The sequence below is a fragment of the Poecilia mexicana genome, unplaced genomic scaffold (genome assembly GCF_051168715.1).
Source record: "Poecilia mexicana isolate PSO_F unplaced genomic scaffold, ASM5116871v1 scaffold_5, whole genome shotgun sequence".
Classification (NCBI taxonomy): Eukaryota; Metazoa; Chordata; class Actinopteri; order Cyprinodontiformes; family Poeciliidae; genus Poecilia; species Poecilia mexicana.
Window position 1 is genome coordinate 14,700,615 of NW_028263374.1, and position 12,498 is coordinate 14,713,112.

The 12,498-nt window shown below is 38.5% G+C and overlaps 2 protein-coding genes across 3 annotated transcripts; both read left to right on the forward strand.

Moving 5' to 3' along the window:
- Positions 1-1,472: 1,472 nt before the first annotated feature.
- On the forward strand, positions 1,473-7,978 carry parp3 (poly (ADP-ribose) polymerase family, member 3). 2 transcript variants are annotated; one of them, XM_088005590.1, is made up of 11 exons: positions 1,473-1,606; positions 1,733-2,077; positions 2,161-2,286; positions 3,072-3,251; positions 3,359-3,488; positions 3,832-4,055; positions 4,141-4,296; positions 4,382-4,468; positions 4,548-4,725; positions 4,812-4,955; positions 6,957-7,978. In XM_088005590.1, the coding sequence occupies exons 2-11, from the start codon at positions 1,907-1,909 to the stop codon at positions 7,127-7,129; spliced, it is 1,569 nt and encodes a 522-aa protein (XP_087861716.1). In that variant the 5' UTR covers positions 1,473-1,606; positions 1,733-1,906; the 3' UTR covers positions 7,130-7,978. The 2 variants fall into 2 exon arrangements, with proteins under 2 accessions (XP_087861716.1, XP_014843784.2); XM_014988298.2 differs by having other exon boundaries at positions 1,891-2,077.
- Positions 7,979-9,986: 2,008 nt separating this feature from the next.
- Positions 9,987-11,786, forward strand: gpr61l (G protein-coupled receptor 61-like). Its single transcript, XM_014988301.2, has one exon. It carries the CDS (start codon positions 9,987-9,989, stop codon positions 11,256-11,258), a length of 1,272 nt encoding a protein of 423 aa, XP_014843787.1. The 3' UTR covers positions 11,259-11,786.
- The last annotated feature ends 712 nt before the right edge of the window (positions 11,787-12,498 follow it).

The following is a 12,498-nucleotide window of genomic DNA, read 5'->3' on the forward strand; positions in this document are numbered from 1 at the left end:
ATACGCTGCTTCACACTGCCATCTTGTGTTAAGGTCTTTCTATTGTAAATCAGAAAACAGACTATAACAATATGGTTTTCCTGGAAAATTATTTAAAAAATTTAGCATAATGGAGAAATTACAATATCATTTAAAATAGTTGTTTTCATATCCAACAGAAAATATTCTCTTAATTTGCAAGTCTTATGCTCTAATGGTACATACACATCTGTAGAATGATTTAGTGATCTGCTCTTGAAACTTGATGTGCACAATATTTGAAACTACCATTTTCACATTGTCTGACTTTAATCAGACTAAATGTTTTCTGTTTTAGATTAATTAGGATTATTAAAAAATAATTAAATGCCAGAATAATGGCACAGACATTTTTTAATTACTTTCATCAAAGTCGAAAGTTTAAACCAACACCTAAAACAACATGTTTCCTTTGTGACATCATTAAAAAAAAATAATAATAATAATAATAAATCAGCCAAACTATCTGGAATCTATTTGGAAATGAAATGCGGATTTCAATTTCGAGATGCCTGAATTTGTTGTTTTCATCTCACAAACAAATATAAACGGAAAGCTTGGGAATGTACAGACATTCACCATTCATGAAGGAGACAGATTCTGTATCCCAAAGACAAACATGTTTTGGTAAGAAGTGTAGCAATCCTAGAGTAATAAAATAAAAAGACATTGAGAAGAAGCTGGTGAGAGAACACAGTGAAAGAAGTCAAGTAATGATTTTGACCACTCACAGACGAAGAAGCCAAATTACAGTTTGCAAACAGCCCCAAGAAAGAAAAAGTCATCTTTTGGAGCCATGTCCTGTGATCTGTTGAAATTACAATGGGCCATTATCACTATAATGAAAAAATAGGGAAGCTAAAGAGCCCTACAACACAACCCAAGCTGTGGCAGCATCATGCTGTGGGAAGGTTTTGCTGTAGTAGTGACATGTGCTAATATAAATGTAGATGGCATCATCCGGAAATAATATTACATGTAAATATTGCAAATAAATAGATTCTAATTGTATTTTGCATAGTTTTACAGTGCAACAGTTCTGCAAACAGAACTCTTAATTTTTATTTCTAAAATTTTAAATTACTTAACTCATTTTTTTTTCTTTAATTTTGCGGAGATACACTTCCATGAAGCTAACAGTGTTTCAATCTGTTAATTTTTCTTCATTGTTCAAACAACATTTACTTCTGCCCTTAATTCACTGAATAAGATATACATAATAAGATAGTGGTGAGAGTGTTGCAACAGACTGATTAACATAACTGGGGGAAGGAAATTGAACAGCATATGCATTTTATTTATTTTCAAAGGGAGAAAGTTCAAAGTTTCGATCCGTCCATAAAATGATTTTCAGGAAAGTCACCTCTTAGAAGCGGTTCAGAGTTTGACCACCAGGTGGCGACCGCGGTGAAGCTGACTCCAACGGGAGGAAGATGAGAGAAGTAAAGTCCCACCTCTTCCTTTGGTGATTCCCTTGAATCAGAGAAACAACAGGAAGAGTGTTGTTTTTTTCCCGCAGGGAGTATTCGCCGACTTCACATTTATCATATTACAATATTAACCCGGATTAATATTATTTTTTAAAGAGGTAGGTTCCTTTTTCTGAAATAGATTCGTGTCTTTTTATGATCATTCGTGTTAAACTGAGGAAGCTGCAGCTGTTGAAAACTCGTTAAAACTAATGTTTTATCTTGCTATTGACGTCTCATTGCAGTTGTCGAATGGTCAATAACACGGATAGCCCAGATAATGTGTAAACAGCTTGAAAAATAAGCCTGTCAGCTTTGATGTCCAGCGAAGTGGCGAGTCGAGGCATGTTCCTGCTTGTCCTGGCAGCACGTCCAGTAATAAGCGTAGTGAGTTTCTGTGCAGGTTTTGCAGCTTGAGCATGGCCCCGAAGAGAAAAGCCGCTAAAGCTGTCAAAGCAGGTGGGAAAAAGGCGAAAGATGAACCCAAGGATGCCTTCACTTCTGCAAAAGAGGCGCTTCTGGCTGCAGGATCACAGGTTAAAGACAAAAGGAAGGTGGATGAGCACTGTCAACTTGTTTCATCCGGAGAGGTAGAGAAATAGCACTGATATTCCATTTATTTTATCCATGAGTAATATGTAACTGTGGAAAATCTTATGTGTCGTTTCCACAGGTTCATGAGGACTACGACTGCATGCTCAACCAAACAAACATAGGACACAACAACAACAAGTTTTATGTCATCCAAGTTATTAGAGCAGAAAACGGATACTTCTCATGGAACAGATGGGGACGAGTGGTAGGTTGCATCCACCATAATTCAATTAATCCCAACTAAGTTTATTTACATGAAGACAGTTTACAACTGGTGTCATCGAGGCATTTTACTGTCGGATCAAAGTTGCATGCATTCTAGTCCGATGCAGATTTATTTCCAATTCATTCTGATACGATTCTGTCACATTCGGATTTAGTTATAAGGAGTTCAGTTTGACCCTAGTCATAATACAATCAGTTGATGGCAAATTCACATTGACACAGTCGTTGACGTTGCGGAGAACTCTCCACATGCGCAATGTGGCGACAGTAGAAGGGAATGTCTCCCTTATAACAGGAAGTTGAGAGGACATGAAACCTAACACTCAGATTCTTACCAAATTTAAGATTTAATTCATTTAGTAGGGACAAGGCACACTAATTAATATTTATGTAAATGTGCCATAATTATTTTTTCATCTATTATCCCTGAAGAATAGACCATATTCTTTATTCATTCCATTTTTCCTCAGCTGAGTTTTACAGCTGGCCTCTGCAGTGGCTGATGATAGCATTTGAGCTATATTAGAGAAACAAAAACTCCCTGAGCAGTGGGCAACATGACAGTTGGAAAAGTCAATTTAAGATTGACATTTTGACAGGTTGCCAGGCTTACAATACTCAATATGTAGCAATTAGCATAGCCATCTGTTTTTCCTGTCTAACTCCTGGAACTTGTTTATTTGGGTTTGATGTGACATCCAGATTCACCTTCTGCGACGCTACTAATGATTATTACATTCAACATCTTTCTGAATCTGACCTCAGGGGGAAGTAGGACAATCTAAACTGACTCCATTTGCCAACCTGGAGTCAGCCTTGAAGGACTTTGAGAAGAAATTTAAGGACAAGACGAAGAACAACTGGAGTGACCGCATGAACTTTGTCTCTCATCCTGGGAAGTACACACTGATTGAGGTGGACGGAGAGCAGGACGCTGAGGTCAAGGTATTGCAACAGTTTATTTCTGAACAACAGGAAGCTTTGAGTAACTCGCTGTTAATATTTTATTTATATCCTTAGATATATTTTCAGATGTACTTTTTGCTCCACAGGTGGACACTGTTGATGCAAAAGTCCCAAAAAATGTCCTCCCATGCACTCTTGATGGCCCAACACAGAATCTTATTAAGCTCATTTTCAGCAATGACATGTTCAAGGAGGCAATGAAATGCATGGATTTAGGTAGGTTTGTCTCACTTAACCAACCATTTTAAACTAACTGCTTCCTATAACTTTGGGTAGATTAAAACACTGTTATGCTACATGCATGAAAGTTTGGTTTCAAAGTGTAGTTAAGATCTACATGATCAGGTTACAACATGCAAATGATTAACCATTGTTAGAAACAAAGGTTCACCTTGGCTTCTTCTTATCTTTGCATATTAAAATGTAGGTCTGATAAGTTTTTTTTTACTCTTTTCAGAATAGTTCTGTTTTTTTGTGGGCATGTGTTTATTAGCACAATAAAGATATTAAAACCCCTGATTTGACCAGTGGTGTGTGTACATGGTTTTTATTTTTACAGACATCAAGAAGATGCCTTTGGGTAAACTCAGTAAGGCCCAAATAGCAAAAGGCTTTGAAGTTTTGGAGGAGATCGAAGCTGCTATGAGCCAAAAAGGTGGAAGAGGACGTCTTGAAGAACTCTCATCAAAGTTCTTCACCACAATTCCCCACAACTTTGGCAGGAGCAGACCGCCAGCCATTGACACCAAAGAGATTGTTGAACAGAAGAAGGAGATGCTTATGGTAAGATTTTCAATTAGAGTGATTTCTTGCCTTTTTTACATAAAGTTCTGTCAGCTCTAATGTCCGTTTCAATGTTGTTGTTCAGGTGCTGGCAGACATTGAGCTGGCCCAGACTCTGAAGTCAGAAACGGAGAAGGCTCAGGATGAGATGCTGGAGACGGTTCCTCATCCCATCGACCAAGACTACATGTCTCTGAAATGCAAGCTCTCCTTGCTGGCCAAAAATACAGAAATGTATAAGGTATTGTGTCCTAAATTATAATTGACTGCTAAAATAATTGTCATGTTCCAATTACTGAAGTATCTCATGCCTTTTGCATTCAAAGATAATCGAGAAATACATGAAGTCAACTACGTGTAGCTATAGCAAGCCAAAGATACTCAATGTCTGGGAAGTGGACCGAGAGAAAGAGGTGTGAGGCACTCCTGCCAGTTTTGCACTTATAGTGAAGGAGTCCAGAAGTCTTTCAACCAACACATTGTGACTTTCAGGGAGAACGCTTCAGTGAGAATGAGAGTCTCGAGAACCGCCGCCTGCTGTGGCACGGGACAAACATAGCGGTGGTGGCAGCTATCCTGAAGAGCGGTCTCAGGATCATGCCCCATTCGGGGGGCCGTGTTGGCAGCGGGATCTATTTTGCCTCTGAAAACGCAAAATCTTTAGGTTACGGTAAGAAATCTAAGAAAGCAGTTTCTTTGAATTCTTTTGAGATCATAGTATTGTACTTAGCTGAAATGTGTTTCACTCATTGCTAGTGTGTCCTTCAAAAAACACTGGAGTGATGTTTCTGAGTGAGGTAGCTCTAGGCAAGGAGTTCACCATCACCAAAGATGACTGTACCTTGAAGAAGGCTCCTGCCGGTTATGACAGTGTGGTAGCACGAGGCCGCATGGAACCAGGTAAGATGCAGTAACATACTACAAATTTACAAATGACCTTGCTCTTAAGGTCTCTTGGTGTTGAAGTTATGCTTTTAATCTTTGGCATACGAAAGATCTTCTTGCTCTTATTCCAATATTCACAAAACAACATGGCAGCAGAATTGATGGCTTCTTTAAGTTAAATTAATATATCAAGAATTTGTCAGTCATTAATAAAGTTGATCAGTCTCGCCTGTTTTTTTGAAAATAAAAAAAAAACTATTTAAAGTTTCTTTTCTCCTTACTGGGTTTGATTTTATTGGAGAATGTAAATAATGGACAAAGAGATTTGCAATCAAATTAATTACACATAACCAAGGAGCTATACGTTTTTTTAAATCTGTGATCTACACCATACATGTGAATGACCATTCAAAACTATAATGATTACATTGAATAAATGTCTTAACCTTTTTTTCAATAAATGCAATACTATTTTGGAGTAAAAAAAAAAAAAAAAAAAAAGGTTCTTCTTTAACAAACTCTAAGAAAAAGAAATGTGAAGTATATTTTGAACAAAAACAAATATGCAGCCAAACATGATGGGGCTGAACAGACCAGGTGTTGACGGGGTCGAGTTTTTTTATTTATACTCAGCCTCGGCTCCAGACTAACAAGGGGGGGAATCAATTTTTTGGGGGGCAAAATGAATCGTAGCTGAACACAGACAACAACACCAGTAGCCTACAAGCTACTTGTTAAGCTTAAGGTGATGTATTGATATTAGCTAGCTAGTCACCTTTTAGCTAACATTACCTGCATCCAACAGCTTAAAAACTGTGAAAAGTTCTTTGCGTTTTGCTGGTTTGCTGCCGTGATTCTAACACAAACCTACGTAGCTCCGCACAGCAGCAGCAGGTCTCCTTCACAGGTGGAAACCCAGCGCGAGCGTCGTAGCGCTCATGTTGCATTTAAAGGCGGCTCGGGAAAAACAGGTTACAACATGTTAACAACGGATTAAACAGTTTTAACTGCTGATAAAAGTGACACAAATATGGGAAGTGTGGAAGCCTCTACTGTATCAAATTGACATAGGAATAACAGAGAGTTGGCCATTCTAAGGTAAAAACCCAGAGCATACAGTGTTCATGTTTTGTTTTTTCATCCAAACAGCTTCTCGTGCCCCCCCCCACACAATGGCACGGTGCCCCCTTGGGGGCGTGCGCCACAGTTTGGGAACCTCTGGTCTAAGGAATAAAAGGGCAGACCTCTATTTTAGTTACACAGAATCATCACTTAAAGTTACAACTTTAAAAAATAATAGGCAAGTTCAAAAAGTTTCCTGACTGAGAAAGTATCCATAGTAGGAATATGTAATATTTATTGGACCCCTCTGCATTTATCATCAGGCATTGAAACAACCTATTAATCATCTAAAGCAGGGGTGGCCAAGTCCAGTCCTCGAGAGCTACCATCCTGCAACTTTCAGATACATCTCTGCTTCAACACACCTGAATCAAATGAATGGCTCGTTATCAGGCCTTTGTAGAGCTGATCCCGGTCTGTTGGAGTAAGGATACTTCTAAAACTTGCAGGATGGTAGCTCTCGAGGACTGGACTTGGCCACCCCTGATCTAAAGGGTCATAAACGCATCCAGCATCAAGACAGTCAGGAATGCACTGTGGGATTCCTGACTGTCAGAATCAACAAACATCCCTTTAACTCTATGAAACGACAAATTTAAAGCATTTTTTGTATTGAAAGACAGAAAATCATTCAAGTTTTGTCATATATCTTTTTTCTTTTTTTTAAAAGAAAAAAATAAAAAAACTTTGAACACATTTCGATTGTGTTTTTTGTTTTTACACAAAACTCAAAAGGTTCGCCCTGAAAATGCAGTAATGTTCTTTTTTTTTATTTTTATTATTGATTGCTTTATCTAAGTAATAAAAAAAGCAGTGGAAGATCAAATTTGAGTTTTCATTCTGCACCCCAGCGCTTTAAGAGGGCCGACGTGGTTCTGTCCGTTTTGTTTGCAGACCCATCTCAGGACACCGTCATCACTCTGGAGGACAAGCAGGTTACTGTTCCTCAGGGAAAAGCCGTCGAACAGCCCCAATACAAGAACAGCAGCTTCAGCAACAGCGAATACCTGATCTACAAAGAGAGCCAGTGTCGCCTTCGCTTCCTGCTCGAGATAGAAATGCGTTAACAGTTTCAGTTTAACAAGGAAACGAATGCTGTGCAGGTCATCAGAGCATAGCTAATCCTACCATGTTGCATAAGCGCTTCTTTCTCTTTGTGCCTTATAATTGTATGCATGACCCATAGAATGTACTTTGGCTTTGCACATTGTTAGTAAATGATGATAATCTTAATGACAGTAATAATATATTACTCTGTACTGCATAGAAGGTGTTTGCTTTAACGTGTTGGTAACTTAGAGTTGACTATTCTTACATCTTGGAAGGGTTTATTTGCACTCTAGGGGATTTGAAGGATATCCCCCAACTTAACCCAAAAAGGGACATGCTTAGCCTTTGGAAAATGATTATTATTTTGTTGTGAAAGTGTGAAAGCAGAGTAGATATAGCTATGTGCAATATCTGCCTTGCTGTAAGTAACTGACAAGAGAGGAGAAAAAAACAATGAAGGTTTTGTTTGGAACACTTTGAGATTGCAAAAGGGGTTGAAAAAACGGTCTCTAAAAATATACATTTTCTTTACTTAAACGTCACTTCCAGTATGGATTTTCACCTCCATATTTTAAATAACAAAAGTATAGCAGGATCAAAGGAAATGTACATTTGTGTTTACAGAAGTGGTGGGAAGCTTATCCTGTGGTTCATAATGACGAACTGTTTCTTCAACCAGTAGAAAAAGACTGGAGGTAATCAAAAGTGATGTCATATGCAAATTACTAACATCTTTACATAATTGAGATTTTGGACTGTGTCAAAATGCTGCAACCTGCTGACCAACAAACTGTTTATTTTGCACTGACAAACTCCTTGAAGGGTTCAATAAATTAAAATGCAGAACTTGCCTGCATTTAAGCATACCATGTCATGAATGTGTATTTTTTATATATATATATATATATATATATATATATATATGTATATATATATATATATATATATATATATATATACATATATATATATATATATATATATATTACTGCTCATCATACCTTTGTTTTCTCAAGGAAACTTCCACTCTGTTTGAGTCATTTGCAAACTCTAACAGCTGATTTTTCCAAGTTGCTCTGTAAAGTTGTTATCTGACCAGAACACTTTCTTCCACATGTTTTCTGCGGCCCCTGCATGGTGTGGGGTGAAATGAAAACAAGAGTTCACGTAGCTTTCGCTGTGAAACTCGTCTACAAAGGTCAGATTTGTGCAGTGTGGGACTAATCATGAGTCTCTGTAGAGCTTTAAGAAATGCCAGTGACCTCTGATTAATTACACACACATTATTTGTAAAAATGGATTTCAGTAAGGGATATTAAAGTACCCCACACAGATTTTTATTTGTAAGAAGTTTTAAAATGCTGCTTATTTTTCTTTCTTTCACTTCACAGTAATGCGCCGCTTTGTGTTGTAGCCCTGACAAAATACCCAGAATCTTCTGAATTGAAAAAATGTGAAAAAGTTGAATAGTTGTTGATGCTTTTATGGTAAATCTCTCATGTTTTGATAACAAAACTGACTTTTGAAATTCTACAGAGTGTATCCATGGTGTTACTGAGAAGATGGAGGAGTTAGGACCCAGGGATGGCTGGTGGGGGGACAGTGGTGTGTGTGTCTGATGGCAAAAGAGGAAAAAACTTCAGCATGCACCATTACACAAAACAATGTGTGACAGTCACTGCCATACACAGCACAGGACAGGACAGAGGAGGGGCGAGGGAAGAGGAGAATAATTTACCACCAAAACCGTCATGGGATTGTGTTTTTATATTTTTCTTTGTGATATAAATTGTAATGCAGTTCCAGTGCCTCTCTATGGAAAAGACAAACTTTAGAAAGTTTTACATTTTTTTAAACAGAGATGGACATATGATTTATATACTTTTGATTAAGAAATGAGATAAAGCATCTATTTTGTTTACTTTTGTAAAAAAAAAAATCCTTGAACTCAAAGCAACTGGTTTAAACAACAAACTGAGAGGAAACCAGGGGTAAGTCAGTTTTATCAAAATATTGCTTTTCTTATTACTCTTCTAAAACATGACATTAAAGCATCTTAATACCCATCTTCTGAAAATTGTTGACATTTTATTTCACTGCAAGTTAACCTGAAGTGTTTGTCAGTAAGTGGTATAGCCCAAAGGAGCAGATGAATTATATGCCTTTACTTCCACATACTAAAACCTGATAAGTTTTGTGAGGTTATTAAAAAATAACCTCACAAAACTTGTTTCTATAATTTGACTTATGTTTGAAACATACTGATAAACTGAACTGAATTGTACAGATTTCAACTATGAAGGCCATTGATGGCGCATGATTTCATTTTTGGCATTAGAGAAAAGGGGTTTGAATACAAATAAACTGCATGATTAATTGTTTGATCACAAAGCAACTCATTTATCAAAAATGCTGATAATCTGTCAACTTTTTCAATAGTTTTTGTTTCAGATACTACCGTCACATTCAGTAAATTAGAATATTAGTACAAATGTGTTAGCAACTCAGTTCACAAAGTAAAACACATAAAGATTAATTACACACATGTTTCTGTAAATTATTATGGTTTTCTGCTGATATCTAGTGGAAACATGAATTTATGGATAAGTATGTCAGAACATTAAAAAGTTATTTTAAGACAAAAATGTCAGCCTAATGAAAAGTGTGTTTAATAGCCTCTTAGTGTTTTTTTAAGTACTCATCAACACATATTCAACAATTTATTGAATGTGTCTGTTTATGAAATGGTTGTGGTTGAAAAATTTTTTTTTTCTCCATTTAATAAAATTTTAAGTAAAATCTGTTTCCCTATTTCAACACAGATATTTCACCCATGAGAAAATCAGAGCTGAAAATGGAGGAGGAAGTCAGTAAATGATGGCGGACATGACGGGGTCCATGATCTCCTCTGTCACAGATCCTTCTGTCGCAAACTCCACCGATCCCACCGTCCCCGCCGATGTCGGCGTCGTCACAAGCTCCCAGTCACAGATCAAGGATCTTTTCGGGTTGTTCTGCATGGTGACGCTTAACCTCATCGCCCTGGTGGCCAACACCGGTGTGATGGTGGCCATAGCTCGCGCTCCTCACCTGAAAAAGTTTGCGTTTGTCTGTCACCTGTGCGCAGTGGATCTGCTGTGCGCCATCCTCCTGATGCCTCTGGGAATCATCTCCAGCTCTCCGTTCTTCGGCACGGTGGTGTTCACCATTCTGGAGTGCCAGGTTTACATCTTCCTCAACGTTTTCCTCATTTGCCTCTCCATCCTCACCATCACCGCCATCAGCTTGGAGCGCTACTTCTACATTGTGCACCCGATGCGTTACGAAGTCAAGATGACCATCAACCTTGCGATTGGTGTGATGGTGCTGATCTGGGTTAAATCACTCGTCTTGGCTCTGGTCACGCTGTTTGGATGGCCGGCTTACGGTCCTCAGAGCTCCATTGCAGCAGCTCACTGCTCTCTTCATGCCACCCACAGCCGCCTGAGGAGAGTATTCGGAGTGCTCTTCAGTGTGATTTGTTTCTTAGCTCCTGTAGTGGTCATCTTTAGTGTGTACTGTGCTGTGTACAAGGTTGCTCGCTCAGCAGCTCTGCAGCAAGTCCCAGCTGCGCCAACATGGGTGAATGCGTGCACTGCAAAGGACCGCTCTGACTCCATCAACAGCCAAACAACCATGATCGCCACCACCCGCACTCTGCCTCAACGACTGTCTCCAGAAAGAGCCTTCAGCGGAGGAAAAGCTGCGATAACCTTGGTGTTCATCGTGGGCCAGTTCTTGGTTTGCTGGTTGCCCTACTTCATTTTCCACGTCCAAATGTCTCTAACCGGTTCCATGCAGAGCCCGGGGGACTTGGAGGAGGCCGTAACTTGGCTTGCTTACTCTTCTTTCGCAGTGAACCCGTTCTTCTACGGCCTCTTAAACAGACAAATCAGGGACGAGTTGGTGAAGTTTCGACGTTGCTGCTTGAACCAGCCCACAGAGGTTGGAGCGTCCAGCCAGGAGGCCTCGTTTCAGGAAAACTTCCTTCAGTTCATTCAGAGGACCACCAGCACGCCCGAAAGACGCTCCAGCTGCTCTAACTCCAGTCCCACATTAAACCAGGTGAACATTATTCCAGGACAAATACCAGAGGAGCATGCATAGACTACCTGTACACTCATTATATAAATGTTTATTTATGCTGTTATTCGATGGAATAGAAATAGCCTTCATTGTCCCACAGCAGCAGCAGCATTTGGATATTTAGGTTCACACAAAACAGCAAAAGGTGATAATGGACTGTTTATTTCTTACATTACTTTGTTGTATAAAATGCTCTTATATTTATGCTCTTTACTAACTTGATTATTTCTATTGTTTACTTTTTTTGTAAAAAAAAAAACCCACCACAAAAACAAAGATGGCTATGTAACACCAACATATTTGCAGTTTCAGTCAACGGTTTACATGTACTCATCATGGTCTAGTCTTTTTGTTTTTGGTTGCTTCCTACAGTTTTCTTTTTTCAGGGTAGAAATATACAAACTGCTTCTATGATTTTTTTCAACAAGTTCTGACAGAGGGAAGTTGCACCTTTATTTTAGCTTCAACAAGCTTCTTGTGTAATTCTGATGGACCAGATTTATTTTAAATTGGTTATCACACGCTTGTCTTTTAATCATGAGCTACATAAACCCTCACCTTGACTTCTCCAAGCATTGTGGTCATTGTGGCCAAACATGCTTGACTATGAAAGGTTTTCACATAAAGCATTTGACTTCCTGTGTGGACAGCTGCAAACTTCAGTCATGCTGAAAGACATCACTTTTGAACTTTTTATTTCCTCTTTGTTTATCACTCTATTGGTCAGTGGTAATTTAAAACTGCTTTTGCTGTGGACTTTGACACTGAAGTCCCAGAATCCTCCATTTTATGACGACTAGAGTTCTAGTTTGCTTTGTAACAATCCCTTTGTTTGAGCTAAGGGTGGTGCTTTGGATCAGATTGTTGAAACTGGAGCACATTTGTGTGTCCTGACAAGACAAAGGCCCAAAACAAACATCAAAACATTGGAATGGATAAAGCAAGACTAACATTAATCAGCTGAAATGAACCCAAGTTAAACCTTGTTTAAATTGCGCTGGCTTTGTAAAATGTCTCTTTGCCAGACGACCCATTAATCTAAATTAACCAAGAAGAGGGAACAAAAACCCAGCCAGAAAAAATGCCTCAAACTTGTTAATGGCTACAAAAAAGATTGGTAGAAAATCCACTGTTAATTTCAACCTATATTTTCAATTCTGATTTTGTAAAAATCTCAGAAATATATATAAAAAATTGTTTAAGTGGTTAAAGGCACAAACCTGTCAAGGCATTATTGACCAAGATGAATGTGTGTAAACTT

Excerpts from the sequence above, each read along its gene's own strand:
- gpr61l (XM_014988301.2), top strand. The coding sequence starts at position 9,987 with ATGATGGCGGACATGACGGGGTCCATGATCTCCTCTGTCACAGATCCT.
- parp3 (XM_088005590.1), top strand. The coding sequence starts at position 1,907 with ATGGCCCCGAAGAGAAAAGCCGCTAAAGCTGTCAAAGCAGGTGGGAAA. Across the intron at positions 2,287-3,071 it reads GGAACAGATGGGGACGAGTG|GGGGAAGTAGGACAATCTAA; the intron begins GTAGGTTGCATC and ends ATCTGACCTCAG. Across the intron at positions 3,252-3,358 it reads AGCAGGACGCTGAGGTCAAG|GTGGACACTGTTGATGCAAA; the intron begins GTATTGCAACAG and ends TTTGCTCCACAG.